Below are 14,845 nucleotides of genomic sequence, written 5' to 3' on the forward strand. Positions count from 1 at the left end.
GATAAACATTAATATTAGAGAAATTAATATATTACAATCTTGGTTTCTCTTTACCCTAAATTAATAATAATCTAGACAGATATTGAGGATATGCACACACATGTATAATTTGCCATCATACTTACTTTTGGTCACCACACCTTCTAAATGGATGATGTTAGGATGATCAAACTGTCCCATGATACTTGCTTCACCTAGGAAATCTCTGCGTTGCTTTTCAGTATAGCCTACTTTAAGGGTTTTGATAGCCACAGGTAATTCTCTTTTTCCTGGTAGTTTCAAACGTCCACTACAAACTTCACCAAATTCACCTTGTGATAAAGATGAAAAAAACGCAAAAACTCATTTGAAATTCTTAGTCTATTAATACTTGAATGCCCTCTTAGACTACTAAGACTTAGATGAAAAAACAAACGAACAAACAAAAAACAGTCAGAAAAGGGTAGTCTACACTACATTATTGATAGGAATGAAAATAAATAGTACATTGGAACAAACCATAACAGATGATCATAAAACACTTTAGGGGCTATTAGCTTCCTCCATCTCACTTACAAAAACCTTTAAAAAAAGAATGAAATTAAAAGCAACTAACTAAAAATCACTTTTTCTTCTTTTTCTGTCTACTGTAGTAGTAATAAGAGAAAAGTTAACCAGGTTATAGCTAGAAAAAAAGGAAACAATTCTAAGGCAGATATGAACTGAACTACATAAATACTTTTGGGTATTACAAATTCACTATATATATATATATATAGTGAAACATTATCTATTTAAAATATATTTTTTGCTGTTTTTTAATTTTATAAACCAGATATTTGCTGGTTTAAGCTTGAGTTACACAGAAGGTTGTATTAAACTGTGATCAGTTACATATCACTTTGAATGCAAGCCAATTACAGAAGATTAAAAACATTCTCTGTTACATCAGGACATTGATATATTACATTCTAGAATGCAAACAAAAGTTAAAAGTGAAAGTCAAACATATTGTCGTACCTGCTCCAATAACTCTCTCAATGGTGATACATGATGCTTCTATCTCCTTGGCAAATTCGTGGACAGCTTGATTGGGATCCTCATAGGTATGTGGATCAATATAAGTTCTTACTCCTGGCAGTTTAACTGTAAATATAAATTGACATTAAAATAGAAGTAGTTGTGATGGATGAGCAAAATTATGAACTTTATTAACATGCAAGTATGGCTTAAATCTCTAATTCCCAGAAGTATTCAAACTGCAAGGACCAGCCCTCTCCTGAGTTACAGTTGTTTGTACAACCATATCAGTTTTATAATTTTAGAAATCTGTTTGCAGGCACAAGAAATGCACATGTGATGACATATCTGAGAAAATACACCTCTCAATGATAATACTTAGAAAGTCTCTGAGGCAAATTAAGACAATGTTATTCACTGAACTGGACAATGCAATATTAGTGCTTAATTTGCTGGTTTATTATTCTATATTTCATATGGATGATATTCGATATAATCACGTTATCAATTTTAGTTTTATACAAAATGATTTCAAGTAACTTTTCTGGTGGTACGGTGCAAAAAGGCTGATATATAAGTCAAAAGAAAGTATTCTGCTTCTCACTGTACTTCTGTCACTGCATGACATTAGACAAGACTTATGCTGTATGAGTTTCAGTTTTATCACCTTTAACGGCTACTAACATCGCTTCATCGAGTTTTTTGGGAATAAATAATATTAAATAAGATAGGATTAGGAAATGAACTCAACGCTTTGCAGCATGAGTTATGGCTTTAATGATTTTGACATTTAAGATGGCAGAATGAAAAAAAACAAATATATTTGTCACTCACTTGGCAAATCAATTCACATTGCACCATTTAAGGAAAAATAATAAAATATCAAAATTCAACTCATTGAGGCTAGTTGTTAAAACTCTTTATTAAAATGTGATTTTCTGCCTTATTTTTTAAAGCATGGTCTTTTTAAGTCGTTTGAACCAAGATTGCTGCCGCAGGACCTGTTGCAGTAAGTTCCCACTAAAAGCTGGAAGAAAAAAAACCTGAGAAATTTTATTTAACCTGTGATGCTACTTAATGATAGATTTCTACTCATTGTGTTGCTAGGAATTAGAATATGCCAGGAAATTTTATTTGAAATATAATAGCTCTTTATATTAAGCAAAAAGTTTTTATTTTGATTAGAACGAAAGTATTATTTAAATAATTGAATAAAGCATTCAGCTATTGCCTAAAGCCTTCCAGAAATACCCACGCCCGTATTCTTTACAGGAATGTAACAAATAGAACACTTATTTTTTTAAAAAACAATATTTTGGTCAGTTATTATAAATCTTCTAGCCTGAAAAACTTCAATAACAATAAAGTGTCCCCTATTTTATTCTGTTTTTATTTTTTACAATTTGCTTACTGTGCCCATTATGAAAATGCATCTTTTCCTCTTCTGGATCTTGTTTTGCTTTGCTGTAGCCACACCGCCTGGAACAAAGTAAGCTAGAATTAGCCACATCTGAAAGTGGTGAATCAGTCACATCAAGCCCAGAAGCATGAAGCACAACTGAAATTATTGCAACCCTAAACTGATTTTCATACTAGTAGTTTGGAATGATGCCAATACTAATAGTTTGGATGAGACCCATGTCCCTAGCCAGTGTTCCTCACTCAGCAAATAATCTTGCCTAGATTTCACTGAGAAGCCTGAAGCCATCCAAACCTGTTTTTAAACTTCCCTTCACCAAATACTGTATACCAGACATCGTTGTTCTCTTTTCCTATTTTACTTTATTTTATTTTTATTTTTTGGCAGTTCAAAGGCCACTGCCTCTTTCCGAATGAACTGCCCAAAAATGTGCCTCTGATCTGATAGTTTCTTGCCTTCATCATCCTGCACAATAGATTTTTGAGTTTTGTGTTTCTCTCTACTGTTTTGGAATCCTCAGTTGCTCCCCTGGCTGTTTCCCACTCACATCCACCCAGAAAACTATGAGATTCACCACAACTCGCAAAGCCTCTCAGCTTCACTTTTCAAGCCTTTATCTCTCTTCGTTTTCTCGATTATCCACAAATTTGCAAGTCCTTTGCAAATTTCTCTTATTACGAGGAAAAAAAATCTGTCCTCCTAAGATTACACAAATGACATCTTAACCTCTAAATACAATCTTAGTTTTTCATTGTTCTTGATGGATTGAAATCCCTAACTACTTTTCTGATGCTTTTTGCTCTTCTCTACATTGATGTATGGACATTTTCATAGGTCCTCCACGTGAACCTCTCTGGTTCTCTCCTCTCAATCCATCTATTTCTATCGGTTTAATTAATACCTCTATCTCACTGGTTTAATTTCTTTTGAGAGTTATGTCCTTATTCCTGGTAGATCTATTTTATAGGGGTATTCCACCAACATTCAAATTCAATGGACCTGAAAATGAAATCAGTATATTTTTCTTTACTTCTTTCAACCATAGTCTGCCTTCTTTTCCTGTTAATAACTCCAGTATGGCCTTCGTCCCTTAAACACAAAGACTTACTTGTGTCCTTCACAACAAATTAGTGCCAAATCCCAGGAACTACGACCCATCTCTTTCTTTTCATTAACTCTAACATTTCCTCAATTAAGTCCTTAACATTTTTCCTCCACATTACTGTAAGTGCCTTCAAAATGATGCTCCTCCACTCTGTAACTCCTTTCGTAAACTACACTAGACATGACTATAGCCAAATTACAGTATATAAGATGCTTTTCTATTGCATTAGCTATCTACTGCAAAATATTTAATGAAATAATAAGATAAAGATTCCTAAATGTAGCCCTAACACACATTTCCTGCATCAACTCCAACTGTTCATCTTCACATGTACTAAATTTTCTCCTGAAATCTCCAGGATATTTCACCACGCTTCCATACGTTTGCACATATTGGTTCCTTCACTGAGGATTTTCTTCCTAACAATTTCCAACTGTCAAAGTTCAGTTCCATTTTTTCCTTCTTCACGTTTTTCCCAATACTTAAACTTAAGGTAGCATTTTCCCTTTGGAGCACAGTAGCTTTCTGCATCCCCTCATGTGATTTCCAGTCTACGCTGCAGCATAGTCATTGGAGTACGTTTGTTGGCTTCCTCACTACTTTTTAGCTTCTTGAATGGCAACAAATTTTATTCATCTATAAATTCTTGCAGTGACCTGGCACCTGACTCAGAGTTGGCACTAAAAATATTCGTCACATTGATGAATGAATAAATGAATGAGAGAATGATGTTTTGATTATGTCTACACAATGACAGGTGTTTGGAGAGGGAATGTGCTGAATGAATAGTGAACTGATGATTAAGCGTACAACATTAAACAACTGGCTAAAATGAAAATATTTAAATTATTTTTAGTGAAACTCTAAAGAAGTGATTTTACTATTCATAAGCTCCCAGCACAAAATTCAGTTTACTAAAAACAAAATTTCCATTGATTTATGCATTAAGAAAAGACAGCCAAATGACAGACTGATAAAATATTTTCATTACAAAATTGGTTGAGAACTACTGTGTGACGTAAATGAAGTGTCTATTACACATGTACTAACAGAGATTATTCTTTGATTACATATTCTAGGATATATTTAAATATATGTATATTTTGATATTAAGGGAATATATTTTATTGTCATTTTACAATGTGTAACTACATATATATTACAAAAATGGCCAACCCAATCCATCTTTTGTCATTTTTGGAAAAAATACAGTTATCTGGCCGGGCGTGGTGGCTCACGCTTGTAATCCCAGCACTTTGGGAGGCTGAGGTGGACAGATCCACGAGGTCAGGAGTTTGAGACCAGCCTGGCCAACACAGTGAAACCCAGTATCTACTAAAAATACAAAAATTAGCTAGGCGTGGTGGCAGGCACCTGTAATCCCAGCTGCTTGGGAGGCTGAGGCGGAAGAATCACTTGAACCCAGGAGCCAGAAGTTGCAGTGAGCCACAATCTTGCCACTGCACTCCAGCCTGGGCCACAGAGCTAGACTCCATCTCAACAACAACAACAACAACAAACTACAGTTATCTTTATCATATTAAGAAACTGGCAATGTATTAGTAACGTAACACTAGTAAATTTTCAGGAAACTTGAAGTAATATTCCTAACACATATGTTCTTGGGCGAGGAAAAATACACAACAGGGATCTCATGGCTTCAAATTTTATTCATAACACTTAGATACATTTGTCATTCCAGGGTCTTTAAGACATCTTAAATCACCTCACCAAAATGAAAAGGAGGGAAGAAACAAATACATTAAACCATAGTGAAATTATATTTTGTCTATTCAAGCTAAGTTTTAAGTTATTTTAATACATTGCTCATAATTTTGCTAGATATGAAATTATTCTTTTAGCCTTTAATATATGTGCCTCTAGAGAGAACAGTTGTTAATGTTTCTTTTTAATAATATTCTAAATACAATTGTGTAAAATTATCCAGAGATTTATGTTATTTAAATAATGCTGACAAAAACAACTTTGTTAGACGAATTCTACAGAGACCTGAAAGCTATACATGCTCTTACAATTTACATTAGAAAACAAACATCTATTCATCCACCTTCAACTCTCCCACCGTCAAAAAAACAAATAATACACTTTCAAAATTGTATCTTCAAATAGGCTTTATCATTAAATAAACCTCATGGATATTTAAATTGCATGAAATTTCCTGGTATGAAAATGAAAATAAAACTTTGGATCTCATAAGAAAATGACTTGGGAATACCTTGGTGAGGAGCAGCTAACATTGCATTACCTAGGGTGAGAGTCAGGAGGGCAACTGAAAGGAGTTATTTTTGACTATGGGCATCTCTGGAGCTCCATAACATATACAGCTGCATATCACATTAACATATAGAATTCAGTTCTGGAACCCCCCGAAGCATCATTAAAACAAGCCTCAACAAGAAACAGCAAGTAAAAGCGCAGCTAGCAGAGACTGGTACTCAGGCAGCGTTCAGTCTCACTGAAAAAGCATTTCAGGAAGGCTGTTCATTCAATATCATGTTCTGCACCTGCTCCAGATGAATAATTTTAACCAATCAGAAAAACAGTCAATAAATATGTCATTCTGTATGTAAATTGTTCCTCCCACTTTCTGGAAATGATGTCTTTTTTTCTGAATGGAAAAGAAACTATTTTTTTAATTTTGTTTCATATCACAATTTTAATGAACTTTGAAATTATTATACTAAAAACATCTGTAGTGTCTGTATTTAGAGGAATCACATCCTCTAATCATTTATACTTATGTCCTTTTAGAAAACAATATGCTTTTGCTCTTTAGCAATAGAGATGGGCAGGAGAAATTATTCATAGGCATAACTCATATTCATTAATATTTATTTAGAAGTTCTAGAGAGAGATGCTAGATATATAAATATAGCAGTGACCTTACGGTTTATTTAGAAATCAACCCATTTTCTCCCACGCTTTTTCTAAGGATTTGGATAATACATTTCTGATACTATTAATGCTGATCTTAAAAATTTGGTTGCAGTTATAATAACAAATTTGGATATTTAAGAATTTCATAATACATGAAATAAAAAATATTTATGTAGAGATGGACAGCCAATGAATAACTTAGTTCTTGAGTATAAATTTGGGACTTGATAATGAATTTGGGATACGAATGTCAAGAATTTCAGAGTACCAAGTAATGTACACAAGCAGTACTTTATAAATAGCACTCTTGTGACCAATGAGGAAAGATAAGTGAATAGAATAGCCAAAACAGAGTGTAAATCCTTGCAAAACAATAGCCTTCATACTATCAGATCTTTGCATTGCTTTAACCTATGGAAATATATGCTAAATAAATTTTTTCACCTTAATCTAAATAACGTAGAGTGGAACACAATAGGGGAAGAAGTGGTTTTGCACTTTATTTATTTAAAAGAGTGAGCATATGCAGTGTCTAGCTCAGAAATGGATACTCCTGTATTGTTTCTCTATTTTCCAGATTGATTAAGAGATGGTTTTCCTATACATTGAAGCAAAAATATTCAAAAAGCAACAAATTACAGTGAACATTAATATCTACATGAGATGAGAAAAAATAAACTCTTAATTTAGCCTCATTTAAAGCCACATTTCTTCACATATGCACACTCACTTGTTCTGACATAACAAGGACCTCAACCATTGCATAATGTTGTATATAAATGACAGTATATAAAGAATTTTATATACTGCTGGAGACTTGAAAGGAATAATACTGTTTTTTAGAAAATACTTTGAATGTTTCACTTTGCGATTTTCTCCAACTGACAAAGATAGGTTTAATAAAAGCTCAGCTAACTTATCCTCATAAAATAAATAAGCATATGAACATTAAGTTATTAATGTATCTAATAAAAACTGAACATTGATTAAATTTTGTTTTATGAGCCAGTATTCTTCAATAAGAATGCAGATGAATAGTACTAAAATGGGGCACTGGATATTTAGGCAGTCCTGCTAGCAAAACCGTGGGAGTTATTTATATTTTCCTCGTTTATAATACCAGAATATTGGGATTTTGAGTTCTTCATAGATAGATTTAAGTTAGACAAAAAGTGCCACTAATCTATTTTTACTTACTAAATATTTTCAGATATACTGATTAAGAGGAATTTACTTATTTAGAAAAACATACTTCATTGGATAGGGAAATGATGGAAGATTATACCACACAAAATGAGAAAACAATTTTCTGAGTTCTTATCTCACATTTGATCAAGGGTGCTAACAACCCTATGATTAATGCCATGTGAGAAGCTAAATTATATCTTACTTGATGTTTTATGTGTCACTTTGTATCTTCAAATTCTATAAAACAAAGAATTTTAAAACTCTTAGAATAAATCTCCCAAAATATTATACACATGAAATTGTAAATCTCTCATTAATAAATTCTTCAAATCCTTTTAAAATTAGCTATAATAGGAAAATCCGAACAATTTCAAATTCTTCAAAATATGCAAAGATAAATTATACACTATTCTCTCTGTTGAATTCCATTGTAACTGACAGAATTTTAATATAACACTATCTTTAATAAAGTGTGACCTATGAAAATTAAGTCTCCCTGTTTTTTAAAAGTTTTATTCTAATGCTAGACTACGTAACTTCCTATTAATTTTTAACTGTTTCATGGATGCCACTGTTGGATTTCTCAATCTGAGGAGGCCCAGTTAATATCTCCTGTAGTCTGAAGTTTCATAGTTATTTTAAAAAATTGATAGTTTGGAGCAGTTCGTGATTATATTTTGCTTAGCAAGCCTTCAACTGAAATTTAATATACTCTATAAACATGTCAAACAACACCCCCATCTGCCTACCATAAAGCACTTTAAATGGAGTTCTAGAATTATTACAAAGAGATGGTTTTATTCTTTATGCCACTTTCGTGCTGTATAAAAGGGAAGAGTACTTCCACACTCCCCCCGGCAGATATCTTATAAAGATAAATAAAATAATTAAAGTGTGTATGAAAATAAAAATTTTCTCATTTCACATTTCAAGAAACAGAATTAATATAGAGAATGAAAAATGTATTGAAAAATTAGAGTACTAGTTAATGTTTCAAAGACATCCTGATTCTTTGGCCAGAGAAATTTGTTTCGTTTGGATTTTGTTTTTAATCTCTGCATTGTATGTCTGAATTATGAGATACACTAGAGTTCATTTATTGTGTCTCTGATTTAAAATATTTTTAAAATTAAAAAAGTCTTTTAAAATAAAGTTTATTATCTACAGATCACATAATAGGTAAATGCATAAAATAAGAATTTAACATCTCTATTTTCAAAATAGTGACTGCTTTTCCCTTGCCACTTAATCCCTCAGAGGATGTAGTAAATAATATGAAGACACTGAAAAGCATGAAACCCAATGAATGAAGAAAATAATCTGACTCATTTGAATTTAAGAAATGCAAAAAATGGCTACTTTGGGACTATGGGATATTTTAGATGGATTTATAATAAGTGTTGTGCTATCAATACACATTGGTTTCTGTAAGCAGAAACACAGATGAATATTTGGGAATAAAGGATAACATTAGAAAGTACAGACATTATTACATTAAAACCATCAACTCAAAATTGGTTGTTTATAAAAATAGATTTTCTTTTTGAGAAGTAAAACTATGATTAGAACGTTAAGCTGGTTGAGATGACAATAAAGGCAACAGGAACTTAAACAATACCTTTGCTAAAAATGTGGGCAGCCTTGGGGATATGGAGCTTAAACTTTAGGCATCTGAGTTTCATTCAGAAATAGTACAGAAATAGCTTTTATCACTGGGTAGATTTCAGTCAAAGCAGGGAGAACATTTGGAATATTACATTATGTTTATGAATGCCACAACAAAGCAAGCAGGCAACTATACTGATGCAAATAATTTGAGATAAAAGGATTTAAAAAGGCAACATGTAATTACAAATATAGTCTTATAAATGGCACACCATGTATTTTTTAAATGATGGATGTGGTTTCCTGGTGGGAAATATGATAGATTAAAAATCAGAATCTCAGAGCCTTGCAAAAGTGTCCACACGATGGAATTGCTGAGCCAAGAATCGAGATGAACGGTTTCGAAACCATGTTCTTTGGAACCCTAAATTTCCACACGTTATCCAGGGTATTTCTAAGAGTCAATGCATTTACAATGGCCAGTTTTAATGTATATGTATCATATTATATTAAAGTCAAAACTAACCACATATATTTTCATGAGTGATCTTTCAAGACATGAAAAACAATGGAATTCTAAGATTAAAAATGTCTACACATTTCTGTTCTACAACTGCAAATGTGTCTGTTAACAAATGATGATGATAGAATGTTTTTGAAAATTCGTGACATGGTGACTGGAAATGCTGGCATGATGAGACATGCAAAATTAGGTGACGGGATTTCAGATTTCTTAGTATTTTACTGACTCTCCTAGATAAATGATTCTTCTCAGCTCTTAATATTTATTAGATAAGGTTGTTTTCTTCCTAGTGCTTTAATCTAAACAAATGCCATCCTTAACAGAAAATTTGTAGTAACTTGAAATTATAAAAGAAACTTCACAAAATATAGCAATAAAGCATTTTTAGTTCTGATTCCTACCCAGTAAAAATCTTGGACAACTTTTTTCTTGTTTATATAAGCTCAGTTAAAGTTTGTTTCTTTGGCTTTAATTTGTTTTATTTTACCAAGAACATATTTTTTAATATTTCCAGCTTTTCCAGGAGTCTTTCCATGAAGACTGGTAGCATTTTGCTGAGTGCCCAAATGCATTTGTGGCTAAATATTTTTTTTTTTTTTACAAACACACACACAGGCAAATACTGCACATATACAAACAAACTCACTGCCTTCACAATTTCTAACATTATCAGAAGAAAGATATTGTCATCTTCAGTTTACTGATGTGTTCTTTGTAAAATAAGAATTCTGTCCTTCTATTTTCCTTCTTTTCTTCTATTTGTTTTATAAACCACCTGAAGCCAAAAATACAGTAGAAAAAGATACTATCTTTCTAAGTAAAAAACTTCAATCTGGCTAAAGCTAGCCTTTTCCAATACTTTCAAAGCCATGGACTCATAAATGTTCACACTTCCATTGAAGCATTTTTGAGATGTAGTTCAAGGTAAGGCATCAATATCAATGTTCTTTTCTAAGTTGTAAATTCTGCTTATTCTGCTTCAGAGATAATTTATCTATGTTAACAACTATAATTGACACTAAAGTAGAATAGACAATTCAATGACCATTTTTAGTTTTTCATAGCACAGAAACACACGCACACACACACACACACAGTATAAAGCCAAACTTTATACTATAGCTTTTGCCAGATTTTAGTTTGTATTTGGTTTGACACTGAAGTCCCACGCTCATAAGAATTTCCCGTGTTATTTGGAACAAATCTTTACCTTCATATTAAACTTTAAAACTTTCTCCAAATTCAAAATTTTTAGGAAATTGACAAAAATATTTCTAAATTACATCATTCTGTGTTTGTTCACTCTCTCTTCTTCTCAGATCATTGGCAGCCATTCCACCACTTCTCACATTTGCACATCTGTATACACTCATTCACACACAATGTTTTAAGCAACAAAAATTACTTTATACCTAGAGAATACATCTAACAATTTAAAAAGCCCCTAGGAAACTCTATAGTTCTCTAATATGCATTAGAAATCTTTTCTTGGCAAATTCTGACTACCAATGACACTGGGTACAATAGTGCAAGCATTTAGGCTATTTAGTCCAGAAATAAATTATCTGGAGTATGTCACTTTTCACAAAGTAGCTCCCATTGTGAAGGAGTTCCAATACATCTGTGAATACTCATAACCCCAGATGTATATTTAGGATTTGTATTTATAAATAATTAAGAGTATGCCATTTGGACACTGATTGAAAAATGTGCATATTTTCTACTTCATTGACATCAAAGTGAGAATATCACTTCTAATATCTGTAATAATTCAAGCTTAATAAAATTAGGTAAACCATTTGAAATTACATGTATCTTTGTTTTCCAGTGCCACATGTATTCACAATGATATGACAATAGGAGATCCAAGTTATATTGTGGTCATTCCATGGTTTTGGGAAACAGAAAAGGTGATTTTGCCTTGACAGAAGTAGCATTCTACTTCCACGTGTGACATGATTTTTACTTCACGGAACAACAAAAACGGTGACATGTTAAATGTAGAACATAGAACTATAATCTCATAACTCCCTAGTTTAAATCAGGACCACAGTAAAAGCCTCAGAAGAGACGTATGAATGCTTGACATAGGGATGATGTGCCATATGTATAATACTTATTTGAAATAATCCATTGTGAAATCACTTGTTAGGATTCACTTTGGGGAGCCAGCTTTATTCTACTCAAATGTACACAAATGGAGAAAGAAAAGGAATGCCAACGGTAATACATATAGGTGGACATCACATAGGAGTGAAAGTGGGAGGGAACACTAACCATATTAGGCTTGGATGGGCAACAGCGCACAGGGAAGAAGCCCTCCCACAGCCACATTCGCAGCAACTGAAAAGCAAACAAGAGAGCCCAAGATAAGGAAGAGATCCCACTCCCTCAAATATAGCATAAAGACACTATGAATTTACTCAGGTGTCTGCTTTCCTTTTCAAAATCAGAAACCTCTAAATGCATACAATTAATTTTTTTCCACCGTGCCTTTCAAATTAAGAAGCATTTTATGGATTTAAGAAATATAGAGTTGTAGTGAATTGTTATTTTGATTTGGCTTAAAATGGTTATCCAGTAGGAAATGTCATGAGCCAATATATTTGAATTAATTGTATGCAATTAATATAGACATATAAATAAAGACGTAAGCCCATTTTAATATATCTCTCCTCAGAAATTCCCTCAAAATTTACATCGGAAGAAATCCTCAGTAGCCCTTTAAATACATGTTTCGCACATTACCTACAACCTTGCAAAGAGTATAAAGACGTTCTCATGTGACCCACTGATTTCTTATGCCTGTGGTATTACTTATCATAGCCTATTGAAAATGTTAGGCTAACATAACTTCCCAAATCACTTATTGAAGCCTACCAATTTAATTTTACATTTCCAGATTCAAAAGCTTTATCTCCAGATATATATTTTCAGAGCAGTTGCTATATAAAAAAGCAAACTATACAGAATACATGAATTTTTCCAGATATTGCAACAGTCAAGATTCTTTTAATTTTTCCACATATTCATAGTAATAAATCCAGGAAATACAAAGTAAACTATTTTATAAAATGCACTTTATTGATAGAAAACATGTAAACTGATGGCATAATAAAAGACATGTTATTTAGTGCTTCAATGCATTCAATTCTAAGTGTTTTTTAAATGAGTAGCATTCATAGTGACCTCAACGGAACTATAATGTGAGCTCAGTAGAGATACGATATACCAGCAGGTCCAGGCTTTCATTTTAAATCTGTTTTGAACTTTCATTTCTAGAAATGTATCTATTCTATTTTATATCAAAAAAGTAAACAAAACATAAACTTCCAATAAATTTGCAAACACTAATGAAGACAGATGATTATTTCCAAATAAAATTCCAATGGAATTTTTATATATTTTCTTTTGTAGCACTGACAATATTTTAATTTGTAGTACTACTAAATGTCTGAGGATTTGACTGCTGTTACTAAAATGAAATTCTAATAAAAAATTGCTACATAACATTTTTTCCAATTTGTCTATTTATTATATTTTACAGAATATGCCAAATCATTATTTTCACTGTAGAGATATTGAGAGTCAGAGTTACAGTATATCAGATTATCAAAACAATCAAAGAGCAGTTAATACATCTGTAAAGTATTTTGGCAGATCTTGATATACTTCTTTACAATAACACCTATCACATTAATGTCTCCAACAATTACTAAAATTTTATATAAGTTAACTTTCCTACCACTTCTGCCTCATTGCAGCACTCAGATTAGCGGTTGGCAAACTAGTGTTAGGTGTCGCAGACACTTAAGGTACCACAAGATGGCGACAGTTCCGGGTTCTTCCTCCCTCTCCACACCTGACGCAATGTTAAACCCGCCAAGAAAGACCCAATAAGAAAATAACACCTCCCGCTCCCCCCGCTCATCCCCAGACCTGCCCCCCAGACCCAATCATCGATAACCACGTAGCCCTAAGGGATATAAATATCCCATCCCAACAGCACTCTCTCTCTCTGTGCGACCTGACCCGACTCTGCTAATAAAGATCTCTTGACTGCGTTTGGCGTGCTCTGGGTCTGCCTTTACTCTTTCACAGAGCAAGGGCCAAATCCAGTTCACTACTTGTTTTTGTAAATATAATTTTATTGGAACACTCACTGCTTGCTGTTTATGGCTTCTTTAGTGCTACTGTGGCAGAGTTGAGGAGTTGGGGCAGAGAATGTATGAGCTTACAAAGCCTAAATCAAATATCTGGCCCTTTAAAAACTGATTGCCCTCCTTTGTTAGACTGCTAGTTTTCTGAGATGAGAATGACTGCTCTTGTTTGCTTGTTTTTTTTTTTCTTTCTTTCTTTTCTTTCTTTCTTTCTCTTTCTTTTTCTCTTTCTTTCTTTTTTTTTCTGTGTGGTTTAAACACAGTGAATGACACTTGTAAGCAGTCAATGTTTTACCATAATTGGTATTAACTAATAATAAAATTACCTCAATTTACTGATATCTACTAATATAGAAAGTCTGCAGATACGGGGTCATTTCAAACAGCAGTTTCAACCCAACAAAAAAAATGAACAATTATTGGTTGTTAACAAATGTATGCAATTGTTTGTTAATGAGGAAAAAATGATGCCATCTCCTAATAAAGTACAAATATCCTTTTAGTTGAAAGTGTGCACAGTTTATAAATTCATAGAGAATTGTGCATGGGAAAACAATAACTGCACCGTGATTGGCTATTATCTCATAGGACTGGTCTAACACTTGGTCAGTGAACTAAATGTGTCAAGAAACACATAAACAATTCCAAAAATAATAACATTTTATAAAGTTATCTTAATTAAAAAAATAAGCTTTGTGTCTTATGAATAAGTATGCACACACACACACACACACATACACTCACACGGAATTCACTATAACACCAAATACGAGAATCTAAACCAACTTACATATCATTAGAATTCTACTTTATAATTTCAATAAAATTTGATTTAAAAACCTAGAACAATATAAAATTAAATAATTTTACCTCTATTTTACTGTATTTGTTTTAAGGTGACATAAAAATTGCTTTAGATAATTTGGTTAACCTTTCTTATTTAGGTT

The 14,845-nt window shown here is 32.6% G+C and overlaps 1 protein-coding gene across 3 annotated transcripts in view; it reads right to left on the reverse strand.

Annotated features, from left to right (window-relative positions):
- The window catches only part of EPHA5 (EPH receptor A5), a 359,799-nt gene that overhangs the window by 44,632 nt on the left and 300,322 nt on the right, over nucleotides 1-14,845 (reverse strand). For 2 of the 3 annotated variants that reach the window (XM_058434648.1, XM_032151809.2), the window contains 4 exons: nucleotides 12,016-12,081; nucleotides 2,411-2,478; nucleotides 1,000-1,125; nucleotides 126-311 (listed from right to left, as the gene is read on the reverse strand). In XM_058434648.1, the coding sequence (XP_058290631.1) occupies nucleotides 126-311; nucleotides 1,000-1,125; nucleotides 2,411-2,478; nucleotides 12,016-12,081 (446 nt within the window). The remainder of the gene's footprint in view (nucleotides 1-125; nucleotides 312-999; nucleotides 1,126-2,410; nucleotides 2,479-12,015; nucleotides 12,082-14,845) is intronic. The other variant, XM_058434651.1, reaches the window with a different exon arrangement.

The sequence above is a fragment of the Hylobates moloch genome, unplaced genomic scaffold (genome assembly GCF_009828535.3).
Source record: "Hylobates moloch isolate HMO894 unplaced genomic scaffold, HMol_V3 SCAFFOLD_2, whole genome shotgun sequence".
Classification (NCBI taxonomy): Eukaryota; Metazoa; Chordata; class Mammalia; order Primates; family Hylobatidae; genus Hylobates; species Hylobates moloch.